The 22079-nt window shown below is 39.6% G+C and overlaps 1 protein-coding gene across 3 annotated transcripts in view; it reads left to right on the top strand.

The window, feature by feature from the left end:
• Positions 1-22079, top strand: part of AKAP13 (A-kinase anchoring protein 13) — a 324337-nt gene that overhangs the window by 259404 nt on the left and 42854 nt on the right. For all 3 annotated transcript variants that reach the window (XM_055326518.1, XM_055326519.1, XM_055326520.1), the window contains 3 exons: positions 5078-5120; positions 6993-7125; positions 14210-14378. In XM_055326518.1, the coding sequence (XP_055182493.1) occupies positions 5078-5120; positions 6993-7125; positions 14210-14378 (345 nt within the window). The remainder of the gene's footprint in view (positions 1-5077; positions 5121-6992; positions 7126-14209; positions 14379-22079) is intronic.

The following is a 22079-nucleotide window of genomic DNA, read 5'->3' as shown; positions in this document are numbered from 1 at the left end:
TGAGTTACTCTTTGCCGGGCACCAGACTAGACAGTGGTAGGAGAGGGATGAGCTTATAGATAAAGTTTCTTCACCACGTTCCCTCCACAAGAGAACAGGTGTGTGCAATATGAAGTGATAAATAAAGCAAGTGAAAGAAACATTGGGCTTTACAGGAACATCCGGCAGAGACAGCTTTACTAGGGAGAAGTAATCTCAAAGTTGACACTAAAAGGAGACTGGGAATTCAGTAGGTGAGTTAGTTTAGGTGTGCCACCAAGGTATCATGGTTGTGCTCCAGACCACCACCATGAAGCAGGTATCTGAATAAAGCAAGGCAGATGAATTACTAGGTTTCCCAGTGCATATAAAAGATACATTTACACTATGCTCTAGTCAAGTATGCAATAGCATGATGTCTAAAAAAACAGTGCACATATTTTAAATAAAAAATACCTTACTGCTAAAAAAATGCTAACCATCTCCTGAGCTTTTGGTGAATTATATATAATTTTTTTTGTTGGTAGAGAATCTTACCTTCAGATTTGGTGGCTACTGAAGGTTGGGTGGCTGTGGCAGTATCTCAAAACAGTACAACAGTGAGGTTTGCCAAATATATTGATTCTTCCTATCATGAACAATTTCTCTGCAGCATGCAATGCTGTCTTAATAGCATTTTACCCACAGTAGAATTTCTTATTCTACCAAGTAGGTGTTTGTTGGATGAATTATATAAGCTGTATTAGAATTCTGCGTATTCAGAAATAAAGATGAAAATGTAAACAAGTATGTTGTTCCCCTAGACAGCCTTTCCTGCAATCAGACTAGTAACATTATTCCATTCAGCATAATTTGAGGTGCCTTTCACTCTGTCCTGGAACAGTCTGCTGTGCTAACATCTGTTAACCCACTTTCTCAGCCCAGCCAAGGATGCAGCCGGCAAGGCGGGTCTCCTTCTCCGTCCACATCTCTCCACATCTCCTTAAGTCTAAAACTCTTTTTTCTCTTGGCTCTTCTTACTCCAGTGATGATGAGGAGGAGTTGCATAGTAAGTAAGCAACTGTAGTGTCCATGACTGCTCTCCAAAGGATCTGACCAGTGCTGCAAGTGCTGTTGGCTTCATACTAAGACATTATTTAGCCCCTTGCACGCCACCATTTCTAAATTACATGTCTTCATGCTTCACTTTAAAAATTAATCTGGATGAAACAGTTTTTGTCCTCTGTATACCACCTGCACTGGTTGATCCGGGGGCCTGATTCCAGGGCACAGGGATGTGTTCCTATCCCACCTGGTAGCTTTTGTACTACTGAGCACTAATTTCACAAAGCTTTCTATTTGATCATGTAAATTTCATTTTTTTCCTTGGTTTGCCCTTTTTTTTTTTTTTTTCTTTTGGTCTCATGGTACATCTGGATATCCACCTGTGGTATTTAAAAGCTAATGTTAAGCTTTTTTTCTTCTCACTTTTCAGATATGTCTTTAAAAATACCTTTCCCTTGGGGCACCTCACTGGCAAGAGCATGTGACTTTTGATCTTGGGATTAGGAGTTCAAGCCCCAAGTTGGACATAGAGATTACAAGAAAGAAAGAAAGAAAGAAAGAAAGAAAGAAAGAAAGAAAGAAAGAAAGAAAGAAAGAAAGAAAGAAAGAAAGAAAGAAAGAAAGAAAGAAAGAAAGAAAGAAAGAAAGAGAGAGAGAGAGAGAGAGAGAGAGAGAGAGAGAGAGAGAGAAAGAGAGAGAAAGAGAGAGAAAGAGAGAGAGAGAGAAAGAAAGAAAGAAAGAAAGAAAGAAAGAAAGAAAGAAGACCTTTTTTTGAGATTATAGCCCATGAAATAGGGGATGAGAGTTACAGATTTATTTCCTCCCTTCCTACCTTCTCTCCTTCGCAACTTTTATTTTTCAATAGTTTTCCTACGGTATGGATTTAGGATTAGTGTATTCTTATTTGATAATGCCTAGTTTTAAAACTTTATAAAGTATCAGTTTTAATAAGCTAGGAAAGGAATTCTCTCCCCTCCCCATGAAAATCGCGGTTTTCAATTATGCAAGATTTCTGGAATATTTCAGGATTGCTGCTTTTAATGGAAAAAAAAAATTTCTACAATAAAGGTAAATAATGAGTTGTTTTAATATAACCAGTATGAGTCTCAGAGAATTACAGTATTCATATAATTGAACACCCTGATTCCTACCACTTGCTGACCCTATACATTTCAGTAGTATTTGTTTATTTAAATATTAAAATTTTATAATTAAGCAATTTAAGCTCAGAGTGACATCTTTGCATTGTTCTTACAGGAAAGTACCTTACATACAGTAACACAGAGTTTAGTCAGTTTCTCTTAAAATTTCTCACTTATTACATTTAGTACTTTTTTCACAATTAAAAGATGTTTGGTAAGTAGGCACAGCATGAGATCTTTATACTGGTTGTAATAGGGAAGTTGCGAAAGTCCACTTAAAACTTTGAGTGTTCAGGGATCCCTGGGTGGCGCAGCGGTTTGGCACCTGCCTTTGGCCCAGGGCGCAATCCTGGAGACCCGGGATCGAATCCCACATCGGGCTCCCGGTGCATGGAGCCTGCTTCTCCCTCTGCCTATGTCTCTGCCTCTCTCTCTCTCTCTGTGACTATCATAAATAAATTTAAAAAAAAAAAAATTAAAAAAAAAAAACTTTGAGTGTTCAGAAATTCTCAAGCCTATTTCAGTTGAAAATATTTGTGATACACCCAGGGAAATAGGTCCACATATGGCAACTACAACAAAGGTCCCAGTGGCATTCCTTCTATCACTAATATAAAATTATTGATGTAAAACAGGACTGGTTATACAGTTCACCCAACATGATGGAATCATAAAAGTTGTAGAAGCTTGAAGAGATCTTTGAGCCAAGTATCTAGCATTCCTCAAAATATGTTTTAAACTCACAAATACCAGTGAGCATTAGGGAGGTAGAGGAGAGAGGGAAAAAAAAAAAGGTTTGGTTTGGTTCATGGCCACATAAATTTAGGAAACTCCAGTTAAGCTGGTTTCAGAGGCTAATGTGTACATTGTGAATTTCCAAGGCAGCATGTTCAATGAGCTGTGTTTCCCAAAGTTATTAGCTAGATAACCACAAAATGTGCCTGACTATGCACAACACCTCACAAGACTAGTATTCCATGAAACACACTTTGGAAAATATTGACCATGTCCATCCAGTAGTTCTGACCCTGGAATATTATAGTATATTAGGTCTGCAGGTTATTTCAGGACTTTAAGAAAAGCCTAGTTGAAATATGCTGTTGACCTGCAATAGTACTTTGCAGGCCAACATCAGTGACAGATTTCTGTGCTTTTGTCTTTGATTGTACCAGAGAAGTAACATTGGTTTATTTCATACTATTAGGTTATCTGAAGACTTAATGACACTTTAGGAATCTGAGATGTATTGGTGAATTAATCAGTTTTCAGAACCACATCTAGGAAGTCACAGCAAATGAATTAAAATTTTTTCATCAGTAAAAATCTTAGAAATCCTTGTAAGAGTCATAGATTCTCCTAGTACTTAATCACATATTTGTTCAGTTTTTAATTTATTCAACAGAAATGTACTGGGAGCTTGTTCTTGGCTGGGCACTTTGCTGGTTGGTATTTTTCCTCATTGTGGATTTTAGTTTCTTCTTGTGCATATTACTAGGGTGCTATAACTTTCTAGGTGATTGCTTTACTATACATCAGAGTCCTGGGAGCATGAGAGAATTTAATGCTGCTTCTATCATGCAAGGTCCCTTGGATGGAAAAGATTTTAAAGCCACTGATCCTAAACTACACTTTTGGTTTTTTAAGTAAATTAAAGCATCTGAGGTTAAACTGCTGACAATTTCACACCTAGATCGTACAGAAACTTGGACAGATCCCAGATTAACTCTTATTCGGTTCATCTTTTTCAACTGGCTGTTACTACCACACATTATAAGTGAAATAGAAGAACCCAAGCTGGTAAGAGGAAGAACCATAGAAAGAAGACTTAGAACACTTGTTGCCTATTTACTTAGTATTAGCTACCATTTTGAATTTCTGTTCAGAATCTAGAACAGGTTGGACATTTAAGAGTTTAAATGCTGGGAATCTGGTAGTGGAACATCTTCAAATCTTTATCAAACTAAAACTTGACTCACAGTAACAACATTGGTACTCGACAGCTCTTGTCTACCTGGAGTTATGCACAGAAAGTATTTCTATACCTGATCCCCTAAAATTGGAAACCATTTCTTGAGACCCACTGATCTAAGTTCTGAAGTAACTCAAACTTTATTAACATGTTGTAGATAAAATAATGTAGTGTTCCTTCTGGTTGCTCCACTTGCTGCCCTGCTGTCTGACCTGGCCTTACTTCTAACGACCTGTTTGACTTTATGGTCTGATAGTCATGGAAGAAGGAAGAATGCATCTGCCCTGCACATTGTCAGTGTCAGCCTGGCAAAGACCTTACCATATGTTTTACCTCCCTCGTCTCACAGATGAGGAAATGAAATCCAGAGATCTCACCCCAAATTAGTAATAAGACGAGGAACTTAGAAGCCAGCTCTGATGCTCTTCTCTTGTTCACTAATTCATTTCCAGGAATGCTCATGAAAATATTAGATTTACAATAGCTAGATCTTTTGGTATGGAAACTTATGAAAGCAAAATGAACAGCATATAGAATATATTTAATTTTCGATTTTATGTTCTTCCTTGATGTCATCTCAGAAAGATGGCCTTTGGAAACGGAGCATTGGCAAGAACAGGAATTAAACATGTCTCGTGTGTTTGATCATGGAGAAGAACATGTTGGTTTGGGGTTTGCTCACTAGCTTGGATCCTGGATTAAATTTTTTGTCAGGGAGAATTCGCTCCTGTTGCTGCCTGTTTCCAATTCCAATGTTAAGGGTTTTGAGTTGAATTTTTCCTTCTTCCAAACCCTTAGTTAGGAGGAGAAGGCACCACACACGGCTTTCAGATGCTTTCTGCTCTACATGTGTCATTGTAAACATTTTAAACCTCTTCTCTGTCAGCCAGGCACAATCCTTTGGTTCCAACATTTTCTCTACCTTTTTTTTTTTTTCTTTCAGATTCTCGGCCTTTCCACAGCACCAGTGCCAATCTGACTGAGAGGTACCGCCCATTTATTTTGTTACTCCTTTCCCTGAGACGAAATGAAGGAAATCCAAAATGTCTTAGGACATTTAACTAACCTAAGAAGTGAATTCAGCTCATTGGAATCCTACTTCCTTGAGTGATAAATTTGGAATAGTGGCTACAAGTGGTTTGTAAAGAAGGCCTATCCTTTTTGAATTATGCCTTCAAGAGCCTTTTACTTTTGTTCTCTATCCTGACGATAAACGTTTGCATTTATTCAGTAGAGGAAACACTTGTATTTGACTGTATGAACTTTTGTACTCTGTTTATAGAAATTATTAGTCCCTAAGGGCTGACAGCATTTTGTTTGTGCATGTGCAGTGCTGCTACTTTAGCCATTGTAAGCTTTAAAATAAAGTCATTTTCTTCTACCTGTACAGATATATATTACACAGCTCTGTCCAAAGTAAGTGAATTGGTTCTTTAGTTGACAATAGGCAGAAGATTAATACTTTGACTCATTGTTTATTTTTATGTTCCTCTTGTCATGCTTATGGGGTTCTAAAATATTCTTAATGTAAGCATAATGGGGTTTTGATTGTTGCGCTACACTTCAAGCTGTTCTCCTTTTCACAAAGGCTTTAGAGTGACTCAGTGATCCAGAACTGTATGAATGCTTCTCTTTGCATTTCTGGGTCCTAGTTTATTTATCCTTTGTCCTCTAGAGCAGTGCTTCTCACACCATTTCCCCTTTATCATAATAACAGATGGCTTTATTTTGTAAACAGTACTTTATATATAAACAGACCTTTAGCTATTGGAGAGGATTGTTCTCTCTCTGAAGTTATTCCTCTGTCGTCTCCCAGAGGCCCTTGAGATAAACATAACTTTTCTGCGGAAAAGTTCTTAAAATAACGATTGTAGAACACCTGAAAAAAGTAATCGAAGTAGAATCCTTTTCTGTGTAATGGATAATGTATACAAGTGCCCAGCATTCTTTGAGGAAATCAACCATTATGAATCTCCTAAGGTCCAGACATGTCCATCATGGATGGATTTAGATGCTTTGTAGATCAGTAGTCCATCTGGATCAATGTGAAACTCCTAAAATGGATCTTTCTATACTCTTCTCCCTCCTAAGATTGTGCAAGGCTATATGCACCAGTATTGAGTGTCTAGTGCACCCAAAGACTAAAAACGATATGTGACTTATTCCTTTAGGGAATTTGAATATGCAATTGGTTATAAAAATTTCTTTGTGGGATCCCTGGGTGGCGCAGCGGTTTGGTGCCTGCCTTTGGCTCAGGGCGCGATCCTGGAGACCAGGGATCGAATCCCATATCGGGCTCCCGGTGCATGGAGCCTGCTTCTCCCTCTGCCTGTGTCTCTGCCTCTCTCTCTCTCTCTGTGTGTGTGACTATCATAAATAAATAAATTTAAAAAAAAAATTTCTTTGTAACCTTTATCAATGTATCCATTATTCCACTGTACTTATGAGTTTCTTTTCAAGCACCTGTTTGGTGCAAAGATGGTTCTAAGTTAAGTGCTACTTTAGATTAAGAAGTTTCAGATAAAATAATAAATGAATAATTGACAGGCTGTGTTTGATACTGAAAATCTATTACTAAAACATTAATGGCTGATACAACAAAACTTAGCCAGGTTTTGGCACCAGAACGTGGGCATTGTGGTATGTATGCTCTCTTCTGGATCTTACTGTATGGAACCAGTCCGCAGCCCCTGTCCTGCTCGTTCTCTTCCCCATTTTCATGTGTGTGTATAAGTTGACTATGACTTGTAGCTAAAATGATAACATGGTTACAAAGAAATGTGTGCTTTAATCTCAGTTTCCTTTTTTAAAATCCTGTAGTCTTTTTTAAAAAAATCAATCTTCTTGTTTTTATTTAGCATAACAGAAGAGACCTATAGTTTCCTGCCACAAAGCCCCTCTAAGAAAGATTTTGAAGGGAAGAGTGGAACAAAAGTCAGTCGTACATTCAGCTATATCAAGAATAAAATGTCCAGCAGTAAGAAGAGCAGAGTAAGTACCTTTGTGGGCGTTTCTCTGTGACCACTGTAGATGGTCACCAACCATAGGTCCTGTCATAGCCTGTATGCACCCAAAAACTAATTAAGTAGTGAGACACAAGGAAATAAACCCAGAGATAATCTTTGAAATTGCCTAATACCTGAAGAAAAATAACAGCCAAAAAAAAATAGCAACAGGGATCCCTGGGTGGCGCAGCGGTTTGGCGCCTGCCTTTGGCCCAGGGCGTGATCCTGGAGACCCGGGATCGAATCCCACATCGGGCTCCCGGTGCATGGATCCTGCTTCTCCCTCTGCCTGTGTCTCTGCCTCTCTCTCTCTCATTCTATGTGACTATCATAAATAAATAAAAATTAAAAAAAAAATTTAAAAAAAAAAATAGCAACAAACGGTAATACCATTAATTGGGTTTTACTGTATGCTAAGTGCTTTCCATATGTTATTTTATATAATATATATAATATAATAATATATATAATCCTTTCCACAACCATATGAGGCTGATAGTATCACCCTTTCCCTGGAGTGAGTTACCCTATCTGGGCATTGTGCCCCCACATCTGGAATGGAGGTCCAAATCCGGATCTCTTTGGCTTCAGATCTCATACTGTCAACCACATGCTTTAATTAGTAAACCAGATTTAGAATGTACCTGAAGGCGGGGCACCTGGGTGGCTCAACTGTTTATACATCTTGATTTCGACTCAGATCATGATCCCAAAGTTGTGAGATCAGGCTCTGCACTCAGCGTGGAGTCAGCTGGTCCCTCTCCCTCTGCTCTTCATCCCACTCATGTGTTCTCTCTCCCCCAAATAAATGAGTAAATAAAATCTTTAAAAATAAATAAATTATTCGTGAGAGACACAGAGAAGCAGAGACATAGGCAGAGGGAGAAGCAGGCTCCCTTTGGGGAGCCCTATGTGGGACTCAATCCCACGACCCTAGGATCACGACCTGAGCCAAAGGCAGATGCTCAACCATGAGCCCCCCAGGCATCCCTCAATGTATTTTAAAAGAAAGGAAGACAAGGAGTTACTTTTATATACTGATTCCCAGTGCTAGACCAAAATCTAATTCAGTGTCAAATCAACAGGAGAACTCTTTCTGCCTCCCACTTCCTTACTCCCTTCACCCACCCACCCAGCTGCCAACAAAATAAATAACTTTAAAAAAAAAAAAATAGGTCTTGAGTGGAAATCAGTGAAGGAGCTCCTGCCAGGGAATCACTATGTATATGCATGTGTATACATGTGCATGGGATGTACATATATATGTAGAAGAAGGGACTGAACAAGCACCCAACTCAATATGATTATAAGCCCGCACCCCCCGCACTCCCAAATTCAAGATTCTAAAGCCCTCTGTTAAGTGGGCTGGTAGAAGTAGAGCCAGCGTATTTTATGAAGTTTTGTAAATAAGATCTTTCTTTCTTTTTTTTTTTTTTTGAAGATTTTATTTATTCATGAGAGACAGAGAGAGAGAGGCAGAGACACCGGCAGAGGGAGAAGCAGGCTCCTTGCAGGGAGCCTGACGTGTGGGACTCAATCCCTGGTCTCCAGGATCGTGCCCTAGGCTGAAGGCGGCGCTAAACCGCTGAGCCACCTGGGCTGTCCCCCGACCCTTTTTTTTTTTTTAAGACTTTATTTATTCATGAGAGACACCGAGAGAGGCAGCGACACAGGCAGAGGGAGAAGCAAGGATCTTTCATTTAGCAAATGCTAGCTAGGTTCATTCCTCACTCAGAGGAATTTTTCCACGAAACCTGCCACCAGAATTGTGTTTTTGTGTTTTCATTTTTCCTGCCCAGGTGCAGAAGGGGAGGAAAGTGGGAAAATCAGAAAAAAAAAAAATAGGAAAAGATGCAAGGAGTCTAGAAAATTGTTCCTAGAATAATCATATATGCAAATATTAACTTCAGACATAACCTGAAAACTTTCTAATTTAAAAAATTAAGGTTAAAGAGGGCAGAATGCTTTTCAAGGTTCTAAATATTGGCAGCAAGGCTTAAAATAGAGCCTTATTTGACTTATCACTGCTGGCTTGGACACTGGTTGGCATCAGCAAAAGCAAATCTCCTTGCAAAAATTAGTATAAGATTAGCCAACTATTATCAAATGACTTGTGTAGATAGTCTCAGCATTCTGCTAGGTGCTAAGAAACTCCTAAAGAACTAAAGATCATTGCCTTTACTTTGAGAAATTTTATTATCTATTTTGATACTTTCAAATGTGTTTTGTTGTTTGCTCTATTTTTAATTTTTTTTATTTTTTTTTATTTTATTTTTTTTTAAATATTTATTTATGTATGATAGACACAGAGAGAGAAAGAGGCAGAGACATAGGCAGAGGAAGAAGCAGGCTCCATGCACCGGGAGCCCGATGTGGGACTCGATCCCGGGTCTCCAGGATCACGCCCTGGGCCAAAGGCAGGCGCTAAACCTCTGCACCACCCAAGGATCCCATTTGCTCTATTTTTTAAATGTGGGATCTTCAATTGGGAGACCAGTTAATAAGTGGAGAGTCCCCTTTCTATCCATCTCCCAGTGATGTTAACTGTCAGAGTAGGACAGTGAATATATTAATAAAGGAATACAAACATACATAAACAAAACAGTGTAAGCAAACGTAGAAACTGGAACCTGACTTTTAAAAAAGTCCCATCCCATCTTCCTTATTTTACAAATGAAGCACAGAGAGCTATGCTTCAGGTCACAGAACTAGATAATATTAACTGAATAACCTCTTTGTAGGCTAACTTCCAGCAGTCTGTATACTTCATTTCATGCTCACTCAAACAATATCTTACTAAACGATATCTTTTTAACTTTTTTAATAACTCAAAGGGCTGGAGTTTGCTAGTAGAGATAAAGAGAAAGAAGAAAAGAAGGAAATGGTGAGAGAAGAGTCTGTCTTCCCTGGCAGAGGCTATTTCAGTTGACCTTTTGCATCTGAGCATCTCCTTTGCCAAGACGACAGCACTGTTTTGTAATGAGTCTGGTTCCTCTTTCTCACATGGCTTCAAGATTTGATCTTTGGTATCTCACACTGCCTCTGGTGGTGGAAACCCTCAAAAAATTATGAATCTGGGGTGCCTGGGTGGCTCAGTTAAAGGTCTCAGGTCATGATCTCGGGGTCAAGCCCCACATCAGGCTCTCTGCTAAGCAGAGAGCCCCGCCACTTGTGCATGCATTTTCTCTCTCTCTCTTTCTAATAAATATTAAGAATAAATAATCTTTTTAAAAAATTACAGATCTGTAACCCTGGATAGCAGTCATCATTTCACGTTATCAGATGTTTAGAAAAGCGCCCCACTGGCCAAATATATCAAGCGTCACCTTTCGTGTAGAATAGCTCACTTTTGTGAATGTATCAAAAGATAGTAAATAGAATAGTGGAACAATACATCTTTTGTAAAGTTATGTTCAATACTCTGACTTAATATTGCCATAGCGCCTATGGTAGAGCTTTACCGCACAGCACTGTTTTATTCTCTAAATGATGAGAAAAATAAATGAATTTTTCTTAGTGTGAGAATGCTGACTCTGGTTTTTCTTAACTGCTGACTAATGCTATTTCTCCATAATGTTAAGACAATTGAAAGTGCTACTATAGATATTAACACTAGAGGGTTTTTTTAATGAAAATAATTTTATTTCCTTTTTTTTTTAAGATTTTTTTATTCAGTTGAGAGAAAGCATGAGCAGGGTGAGGGACAGAGGGAGAGTGAGAAGCAGACTCCCCACTGAACTGGGGGCCCGATGTGGGGCTTGATCCTAAGACCTGGAGGTAGGCAGATGCTTAACTGACTGAGCCACCCAGGCTCCCCACAATTTTACTTCTCTTAAATTATTTTTAAAAGAACTGCTATTAGAGATCATCTGATTTACTTTTATTAGCCTGTTGTACAATATAAGTATTCCTACTTCTTTTAAAGGAAAATATAAGCATTTACTGAAGATATACTAAATTGCCACCTGTAAATTCTTAAAGTCTCTAGGAATAATTTGTAAATTTTTGCTTTCCTTATAATTAAGCATGATGTATGTATTCATGTAAAAATAGTTATTGACTTCTAGTCTGTTAATCTATTATATGTGCTTAAGAATTAATTTATGTTACAACTCTTAAGTGATATTCTAAGGAGCCAAAAAAATTGTATTTTGCATGTATCATTGAGCTATGTATATATGTATATGTATATAGAGAGAGTATTTGAGAAATTGAGTATTGATCCTTCATATGTCCTTTTAAAAATTAGCAGTATCTGGCATGAATAATTAAATGTATTTAATGTTTTTTTCAAAGGGGACAAGCCTAAACAGGAAGTATAACAGGAAGACTGACAGGTTCTGCTTTTGTCTTTTAGTATCTTCTGATAGTATCATTTCCTGCTAAGTAAGTTTACTTACTGCAGAGTATTTAAACACTAATGTGACCGTGATCCCACTCACAGAGGGAGTGGAGTGAGCCCATTTAAACCTATCTTATCACACTGATTTTCTTCTTTGAGCTTTCATCATGCAGACAACCAGGAGATGGGCAGAAATATTCTACACAAATTCTTAATCAGACTTGAAGTAGGCATTTTGGGGGCAAGAGCTGCATTCCTGTAGAACTACTTCTGTCCAGCTCCACCTCCTTGGGCCTGTGCTCTGTATAAAAGAACCAGACCCATCAGCCTTACAGAGGTGCCAGCTAGAGCACATTTGCAAAGGTTTAAGTCTGTGTTAAATCTGGTTCTCCCTCTGATTCCTTCTCTTATCAGAGATATGCAGTGTGATGGTGGCTTCATGGCAGCTTGTTTTAGCGTGTGTTCAGGTTGTCCTGAGTGCTCTCTGGTCTTATCATTGTACCGGCTTGTCCCAAACAGTAGGTTTGGGAAAGTGAGAACTCATTTTCCTTCTTAGTACCCTAGTATAATTATTTCTGCATCCGTCCCTGAAATACCGATAGCTCCTGCTTCCCCAGCTGTTAAACGTGGAAAAGTCACACTTGAGAAAGCAGCTGATACATCACTTGACCACAGGCGAAGTTTACCACACACTTCACTAAACATTGTTCTTAGGAAGCATACTAATTTCAACATAATGAGGAGTCTTTTTAAATAGATGTGTTCCTTCACTTTTAAGTGTCAGAAAATTGGCCTCAGTACTTCCAGAGTGTCCGTCTTACAACGGAAGCACCATCCGCACACACTATATTTGGGGGAATGGTTTTGTCTCATTTCCTGTGTCCTCTGTAGCCAGGGTAGTTGGCGGTGCTGGCAGCATGCAAATAGTTAAGCATGTGTTAAGGAAACAAGCAGCCTCAGCCCTCCCTCCTCTTTCTCAACCAGTCCCTGGCTTCCTCTTACTGCTTCTCTAATGGCAGCTCGAAGCTGCTGAGCTCTGCCCTGCGGCATGAGCCCCTCCTTCTGTGAGAGCACGTTTCCTGGCATGGGGGTCGAATCATGTCGGTAAAATGGGCTCGGTTTCATGAAGTACCCCTCATAACAGTGAGACTCATAGGACCAAAACATGGGGAGGTAAGAGCCTAACTTCTTTAAAGCACTAAATTCTAATAAACACAGAGACAATGGGAATTTATTGTTTTGTTTTTATCCTTGGAAGAACTAGTTGGGATTACTGCAAAGGATGAGGGTATTATTTATTCAGATTGGATGAGCATTGTGAGGCTTGAGAGAACAGAACATTAGTTGCCACAGAAGATTTTTTTCAACTCTTGGAGCATATTTAGCTTTCTCCAGCAAAGAGACAGAAGCTTTTTAGTTTAACAACTAAACTTGTGCATGGAGAAGCCTGCAGCAAAATTTAGTTAAGAGAGCAATTATCTGAAAAAAATTCTACTTTTTATTGTTATTAGATTATTACCTACTTTAGCGGTTACTGATCATCACTCAGAACAGTTTCCTGTTTTGTAAAGTGAGATGCTTTGTATTTCTCCCTCTTTTCTTAATTTTTCTAGTTCTAAAATGTGGCAATTTGGTTCTTAGATTTTTATTAGATGTATTCTGTTAACCAAGGACTGTACGTGAATCAGACTTCTTAATCACTCACCAGTTCAATACAGTGCATGGGCCCTGCATTAGGAAGTCTAGAGACCTGATTTGTTGACTGCCGATGTAACCTTTTGTGAGCCAACACACCTCGCCAGTCCTTGGCAGTAGAGTATAGGGAATGACAGTGGAGCTTTTGGAGTCGGCCAGATCTGGATCTTAGTTCCCACACAAGCACTTACTGGCCTGTGGCCTCAGATACAATATTCAGCATCTCTGAGCCTTAGTCTCCTCAAATGTGTGCTAAAGATAATAACTAGCACTTACTTCATTGGGTTGTTAGGAGAAAATACGTGTAAGTTGCCTGCTGCTGTGCTTGGCACATAGCAGCTGTTCAGAATCATAGCTGATGTTTATCATTGTAATCTTCTCAGTTGTACAGTGGGAAGCATGATGCCTACCCTGCCTGCTTCAGAGTTACAAAGGCAGATGCAGTAACATACATAGAAGGTATTGATTCAAGTGTAAGGTGTTTAGTAGTTGTCATGATCACAAACTTAAGGGAGGCCCATTTTGCAGGAATTTTTTTAGATTACAACAATATTTGTGAATGTGGGGAACAGTTAATGTTTCCTGCTGTCCCATCGTCTTCCCTTTCCCCCAGGCTGATCCGAGAATGGCTCCAACCTTTCTGCTCCCTACTAGCAGCTGGCCCTCACCTTGGTGCTTGCTTGGTCCATGGGTCATGGTTGGGCTTGCTGAGAAGGGTTCATGGCCACCCCAGAGTCTTCTCCTCCCGTTCCAGAAAGTTCTTCCCAGTGTTTGTCCTGGGATGTTTTGTCCATCAGTGTAAACACTGCTGAGCAAGCCACCAACAGAACTGCCTAGTCTGCCTGGTCTTTCTGTAGCATTTCTAATATATCTTGAATGCTCACAACTTACAAAAACCACTGTTTAGGACCATGCTGCTAACTATCATCCAAAACGTTCACCACCACCCACTGTTGACCCCCTGCCACCTGGGTGCCCAGGTAAGAGGGGGCTACCTGGTGTTCAGTTAACTGTTGGTTCTTTTCTTTGGCAGGAAAAGGAAAAAGAGAAAGAGAAAATCAAGGAGAAGGAGAAAGATTTGAAGGAGAAGGACAAGAAGACCATCAACGGGCACACTTTCAGTCCCATTCCTGTTGTGGGTCCAATCAGCTGTAGCCAGTGCGTGAAGCCTTTTACCAGCAAGGATGCCTACACGTGTGCAGGTAAGCAACACACCTCTTCCTGTGAGGCACAGTGCTCTTGGCTCAGGATGGCTCATTCTAGGTTTCCCATCCATTCACCCTGTGTCCCTTCCTGGTGTGTGTGGAAAGGTCAGCCTATCATGTCTGCTTTTAAACATCCTGTATATCATCAATTCTAGATGTAGAACATACAGCTTGTACATTTTTACTGAGAGACCCAATTTGTTAGATTCTCTTCTCTTGTCCCTAAGCCCCTGCGTGTCCCAGAAGTCTGTGTCAGCATCGAACAGGCGTCCTAGCCTCATACCCTAAAGCTATGCAGCAGCCCTTATGGTCAGGCCCTAAGTGTTCATTGTTTACTCTGGGACTTGGGTGGATACTTCAGCCATTTACCAACATCAGGTCATGGTGATTGCCAAGGGAAAGTACTTTCATGTGCAGAGATGTCCCACGCTGGCCTATTGCTGACCTGCTTAAAACCACCTTAAAGCCAAGTCTGTTAACTAAGCCCAGTTCCTGATTTTGATAAGGTACTCTGAGGCAGAAGATGGCTGGAGTGTTTCATCAAGGACCACTCGCAGATAATCTTTAACTCCGTGGGCTGGATGCTCCCTGCACAATACTGAGCTCTGCCATTATTGTGCAGAGGCAGCCGAGGCATACTGAGCTCTGCCATTATTGTACAGAGGCAGACCAGGGAACATGGCTGTGTTCCAATACAAGTTCACTGATAGCCAGTGAAACTGAAATCTCATGTGATTTTCATGTGTCATAAAATATATTTTTTCCAATCTTTTAAAAATGTCAAAATCGTTTGTAGTATATGGGCCTTACAGAAATAGGTATGAGAGGGATCTGGCCCACAGACTCTGCTTTAAGGCACTTGTCTCAAAAACACTGTTGTTGGATAGATGGAAGGTAGAGATACTTGCAGCACACCCCAAGGTGAATCAGTGAGGCTGCTCGTGGCCAGAAGCAACCAGTCTGAAGATCCATTCTCCCAGGAGGCTGAGGTTATTGGCACTGTGTGGCACCTATAACCACGTCAGACAGTGTGTGATTGAGACGATTGTGACATGGTCTTGTTTTCAGTCATTTGTGTGGAGGGTCCCAAGTGACTTGTTACCAGAAATAATTAACTTCCTGGAATTTGAAGTTTTTGTAAGCTTATTTGAGCAGACTCAGACCTACTGCAAAAATGATTTCCCCTCATTCACTCTTGAGTCAGAGTCAGGCTAGCACACAACCCACAGTCCAGCTTGTCGGTACCACAGCTGTCATGACTTTTTGAATGACTGGCTTTATCATCAGTCTTTTAAGATGACTTTTGTGGATATATTCTATACCAAATGTTGTCTGCAGCCCTATTTGTTGTATTGTCCTTTTTTTTTTTTTTTTTAAGATTTTATTTATCCATTCATGAGAGACAGAGAGAGAGAGAGGCAGAGACACAGGCAGAGGGAGAAGCAGGCTCCACTCAGGGAGCCCGACATGGGACTCTATCCCAGGTCTCCAGGATCACGACCTGGGCCGAAGGTGGTGCTAAACTGCTGAGCCACCCAGGCTGCCCTGTTGTATTGTCCTTTAAAAAAAAAAAAAAAAAATACCTTGTGGGAGGAGCTCTTGTCAAAACCTTTATGCACCCCTGGGGACAAATGTCACACATTTATGTCCTCCATGTGAGACTCACCAGGAAATGGAATGTTCCAGTGTAGTGGTAAGTTTATGTGACCTCTAGGAAACAAGAGGCCACCACTGTCTATTGACTGCTCCATGTTTATTTTGGGGCCCAGGTTCTGTTAGGCTCTTCCCTGGGACACCAGTTGAATGTCCTGTGGTTAGTTCTTTAGCCATTTGACCCAGCTCCTTGGTTCTGAGGGACTTGGTTGCCTAGGGTAGTAGTCACCCAGCACTATGTAGTATGTTCATGTATCATTAAAACATTTGTAGCCTACTTGCACAGGATATATGTAGTTAATGCAAGAATTACATACTTGACCTATCCTATACTGCCAAAGAGCTCATCCTATGCTAAAGAGCAGCAAGGAGACTTGCCTCCTCCCAAGACTCTAGTGAGAATTCTGCATCATATATAACCTGGAGTCCAAATTCACACCATCCATACTCCAAACTAAGAAATTTTCACAAGCAGTTGAATGAAATCCCAATCTGAGAATGATCAAACCCTAAGGAACCTCAGCTGAAACACATACAGACCTATACCACAGGATCACTTTGACAAAACAGGCTATCTAGAGGTTCGTATGAGGGGAAAAGCGGTCCTATTAAAGCTGAAGCTTAGCTTACAATTAAAAATACACGGGCCCCTGCTTGACTCAGTTGGTTGAGTATCTCACTCTTGATTTCAGCTCAGGTCATGATCTCAGGGTCATGGGATGAAGCCCCTCATCAGTCTTTGCACTGGTTGAGGAGCATGCTTGGGATTTTCTCTCTTCCCTCCCCTGCAGCCCCTCCCCATAGTCACTCTCGTTCTATCTGTCTGTCTTAAATAAATTAAAAAAAAAAAAAAAAAGACACTACGTAAGGAAGTAAACCACCATGAGGAAGTTAGCAAATGCATAGACAGGTAAAGATGTTGAGGATTATTAAGAGGCTAAAATGAATAGAATTTCTGATGAAAAAAAAGCACAGCTAAGGGGTAGATTTGAAAAATAATTGAATAAAATTTCAGGAATAAAAATATTCCCCGGAAGGATCTTCGTGGAGATTTTTTCAGACACATCTGCATTCTGCACTATCACTGGACTGTTGTGATTTCTGTTTGTTTACAAAGGAGAAAATGACTTCCACTCTGTCACCTGCTTTAGGAAAGGGAAAGCTGGGTGAATATTCTAGGAACTCTTATGACTGCAGACTGACTTTATTTTTTACATTTAACCATCAGTAGTTATGAATTTGAGTTCCTTCTCTTAAGTGAAATTCGTTAACACAGACCAGTTACCTCTGCAGAGTGCTGTGTTTGGTATTTTGGTTCATTCAGAAGCCATTGGTCAGGAAGTATTTATTGAGCAGCAGTTTGTGCCAGGCACCTTTTTTTCCCCAACTGAATATGTTTGACGTATAACATTGTGTAAAGATAAGATGTGCAAACACATTAATAGATTTATATATTGTAATGTGATTGCCATTGTAGCAATATTCAGCACTTCTGTCACATTACGTATTTGTCCTTTCTTTCCAACAGTTAAAATAATGAGTGGCACCTTTCTCAAGCTGCTTACAAAGCAGCTTTTGAGAAGAGTTCTGAAAGTATAAACCTTGGGGGAAGCCTGGGTGGCTCAGCAGTTGACTGCCTGCCTTCTGCCCAGGGAGTGATCCTGGAGTCCCAGGATTGAGTCCCACGTCGGGCTCCCTGCATGGAGCCTGCTTCTCCCTCTGCCTGTCTCTGCGCCTCTCTCTCTCTCCTCTCTCTCTCTCCTCTCTCTCAAATAAATAAAATATTTTTAAAAATAAATAAATAAAAATATGAACCTTGGTACCTACTCATTGCAGTATTATTTGAAATGTGGAAGAATTTAAAGAAACTAAATATGCATCAATAAGATACTGTATATTCATTAGATGAAATTTGGAGCTGATACTAAAAAAGAATAGACCAAGGGTCAGCTGGCTCTTTCTGTAGAGGAACTGGCAGAAAATGTGCTAGGCTTTGCAGATCTTTGTTGTGGCTGCTCAACTCTGCCCGTGGAGCACAGAAGCAGCCCTAGACAAGACAGAAAAAGTGAATGTAGCTATGTTCTGTGAAAGTATTCACAAAATGGCTATGGGCTGAATTCAGCCCACAGACCACATTTGCCAGTGCCTGGGATAGCTCTGCAGATACAAACAGATCTCCAAGGCACTTTGATAAGTTGAAAAGACAATAAGGACTGTATGTGTGATCTGAATTTACAGAAAACAAGTGAACAGTCATTGTTAATGTAAATATGCAAGAATATTTAAAAGGATGTACCCCAAACTGTTCACAATTTAAAGGAAGAGACAAGAGATCAGGGAGACTTAAATTTTTATTTTATTCTCTTGTCTTTGAGTCTTTGAAGACTGTACTTACATATTGGTGGTATGAGCAGAAACGAAATGTGAACCTTGGATCACTGATAACTTTAAGGGAGTTTCTGGTTGTCAGCTGAACTCTGATGAAAGAACAAAATATGTTGATATTTGATTCAGGAACTTCATGGACAAAGAGCAAAATGATACCAGAAAACAGCTTGACAGAAGACTCAGGAGTTGCTCTTTGACTGTTAACTGACAGCACCTGCTTCGAATAAGAAGCAGTGTAGTTGATTCTACAAACTCTCAGTACTGAAATGTGATGTGAAATAATACCAAGGAGTTAGGGACAAAAGAGATGGCAAATCTTCTTTGAAGTAAGACCCAAAGAATCTTTTCCTTTGTCCTGTAGGAAAGAGTGAAAACCATTGGTTTGTGGTTATAGTAGTTGGATGACTCCTGCCATGACTGGCTCCAGACAACTTTTCAATTTAAATTCTGATTGAAAAGGATGGTCTGGTTTATATTCAGTAAATGTTTTATCTTATAGTGCCATTGGTTTTTAATACACATTTTTTCTAGATTAAAGCAATTGAATTTTACCCTCCTTGGCTATACTAATTCTTAGCCTACATTAGACTATAATGACTCAGAATTAAACCTGCAGCTGGCACAGGATTGATTTATCAGATAGCAGAAATATCTGCTGTAATGTAGCAGAATGCACTTTTTTTAACCACAGGTGTCCTGAGCCCTTTTTTCTTTTTTCGATATCTCTTCCTGTTAAACATAAATAGAATTTCTCTTTTGCTGGGCTTCCACAGCCAGTCTGCCTAGACTGGGGAACTGCTCACACTGTTTGGAATAGTGTGCGCTAGGATTAGAAGAAGAAGAGGGTCTGAGACATCTCTTGGAAACTTCTGTGGCCTAAGGACACCAGAGCAACCCATGTAGAATCATTTGTGTGGGTTCTGGTACTGACAAGGAAAAACTATAAATGTAGGAGATTTGAGACTTGTGGACTTATCAGCCACAAGTCTGTGTAGTAATTAAATAATCTGATAGGGCAGTGGTTTTCAGAATGTTTTTTTGTAGGACTGTTTTGGAAGCTCTATAGATTTTTGAATATATACATATTTTTAAAACTAATTTTAAACCTGCATTAAAAATCCACATGCTCAAAAATTTAACCACATTTTAACATCAATATATTAACTTTAGCCATCACCCTACCTGCTTGTTTGCATCTTTCCTTTGGTCTCCAATTAACTGAAAAACAGAATGTGATTGCAAAGAAAGCCATTTTTTAAACTTCTAACATTGGAACCTACTAATCTGTGTGAATGAGGATATCTTCTATATAGTGTATGCAAAACAAAATACAGGAGTAAAATAGATGCCAAGGTAGTTTCATAAATTACAACTGTCCTAGGCACCTCTGATTTCTGATTTTTGGATCTATTAAAAAAGAATTCTTTGTTTTCATTTACTGACTTTAAAAGTAAACGTTAAAATTCTAACTCAAAAACCTGTCCTAAATAGTTTACATATTTGATGGCCCTATACAATATTTGACTCAAGACCTTTTAAAGAAGAAAACCAGTAAAATCCTAGATGCACGTTTTATGCTAACCATGTTTATAAGGGGATGGGACTTTTCTATATTGAACTTTTTTGGCTTAACTATTTCTTCTGGAAGCAAATTATTTCATGGAGTCCAGCATGTCATCACTAGAGTCTTTTCTGTTTAGAGGATCTGTCAGGGGAAGGGAGTATCAGAACATCCTCAGCCAGTTGATAAACCTTTTGATTTATGGCAATAGCTTGATCTAGCGAAAATGTCACGTTATACTAGTTCTCCCTATTCTGCAAAAACAAGGAAAAAGAATATTTTTGAAGTTTCAACTGAAAGAAGCAATCAACAAAAAGGAACAGTTTGATAGGGCCTGATTGTTACCCTCATCTGCACCTAAGTTTCAAAAATCCATGTTTAATTTGCATGCCACTCCACCTCAGAAACTTCAGAGCTCCCTGCCTCCACTGCAGCTTTGTATCAGCCCTGAGGGAGTGTTGAAATAGGCTCACCATTTGGTAGTAGCATTAGATGTGTGTATGACAGTGTGCAGCTAACCACTAATTAAAAAAAAAAAAAAAATCAGGGCTTGAAAGCAAAGGAACAGTGTGTAGTCATTTTCCCAAAGGAGCAAAAGTAATCGACTGATTCTCCCCAGCTTCCTGAAGAATAGGGCCTGCAATAAATGTTTATGTTGTGTGAAGCACCATCTGTTATCTTAGCAGGAAGTGGAAAATATGAGTAATTTGGAGATTCAGAATCTTTTTTTCCCTTTTCTCCATCCCCTCCCATGTTCAGGATCTTTACAGGAGTCTCAGGAAACATAGCATCCCTCCAGTTAATCACTTACTTCCTGGTAGCTTTCCTTTTCGGTTTAACATAACCTTCCTTGCTGACTCCTGGAGCCTCTACACCCAGGTGCCTGCTCAGTCAGGTTTGAGTCGTGATATGGGAAGATCAACCACATAGCCTATCGTACTGATGGATGATGGTGGCTGATACTGATGGGTGCCAGTCTTCCAAATGTCATTAGTCCCTTTAACATATCCTTCTGCGTGCATATACTAAGTAATTCAACAGGATAGAACATTTTAAAATGCATCTACAGCTCTTGACTCTACTGGAATACACCTGGGCCGGTCTGAAGTGAGTCCTAATTCTGGATGAAAGCTTGGATTCCTTTATGTGGACTTGTGTGGAAATGGTCCTGGTCACAGGCACTGAAAGTCTCCATATATAGCTCTTTGCAGTCTACTGAGGTTAGGGAGAGAAAACAAACAATGAAAACCAAGGCTAAAGCCCCCTGCCAGGACTACTTTGAAGTAATTTAATTTAGGAGAAACCTGACAGGTCTTTTTTTCTTGAATAAGAGCCATTATTCGACTCTTGTTTTAGTATTAGGTCGCTTTAATGGGGAAAGAAAAGAGTGTCTTTTCCAGTTCTTTCTTCTTGGGCTATATGTAAAGCCCTTGAAATATCAGCTGTTCTTTCCAGCTGCCACAAATAATTTGATCTTTGGAATGAGTGGTGGAGTCCTTCAGATTAAGGAATTCATTATGTTTGGGTTTTGGATCTTGTCAGTGGTTCTGTTTTGTTTGCTTTAAACAGATGTAAGATGATCTTGAGGTTATTATTGATTTATTTTCTGTTGTGTTAGCAGCTTCTAAGTACTTTTGTGATAGGTTGTTTCTCTTGATTAAAAAAATAAACAAGTAGATCAGCTGCACTCTAAGTAGGAACCAGTGTTTAGAAAGTGCATGATGGTCAGAGTTTGCTTTGGATTTTATCTGGGAAGGCAGCTCTACTGTTTCTGGCAGGTGGAGTTCATTACTTACATGAAAGAGTACACATAATTGATTAAAAACAAGAAATTTGTCGTTTAAGGAAAAGGAAGGTAAAAGAACAGCCTGATCAGTGAATTGGTTCTTACTTAAGCAGAGCACTTTTGTTGCATTCTCTTTACCAGTGTTCTTACGAGAAATGCTGTTCATGAGCCCTTTGGCTAAGATGATGAGGCTCTTGTCTGTGGCTTTCCTCTTGTTCGGCACATCAGCTCTGTGGTTATTACACCAGCTACAAAGAACATTTTACGTGCCTTGTAGCTAATAAGCTCTATCACTCCAGACCACGACGTT

The sequence above is a fragment of the Nyctereutes procyonoides genome, unplaced genomic scaffold, assembly GCF_905146905.1.
Source record: "Nyctereutes procyonoides isolate TBG_1078 unplaced genomic scaffold, NYPRO_anot_genome, whole genome shotgun sequence".
NCBI lineage: Eukaryota > Metazoa > Chordata > Mammalia > Carnivora > Canidae > Nyctereutes > Nyctereutes procyonoides.
This window is presented reverse-complemented; position numbering and strand designations above follow the sequence as displayed.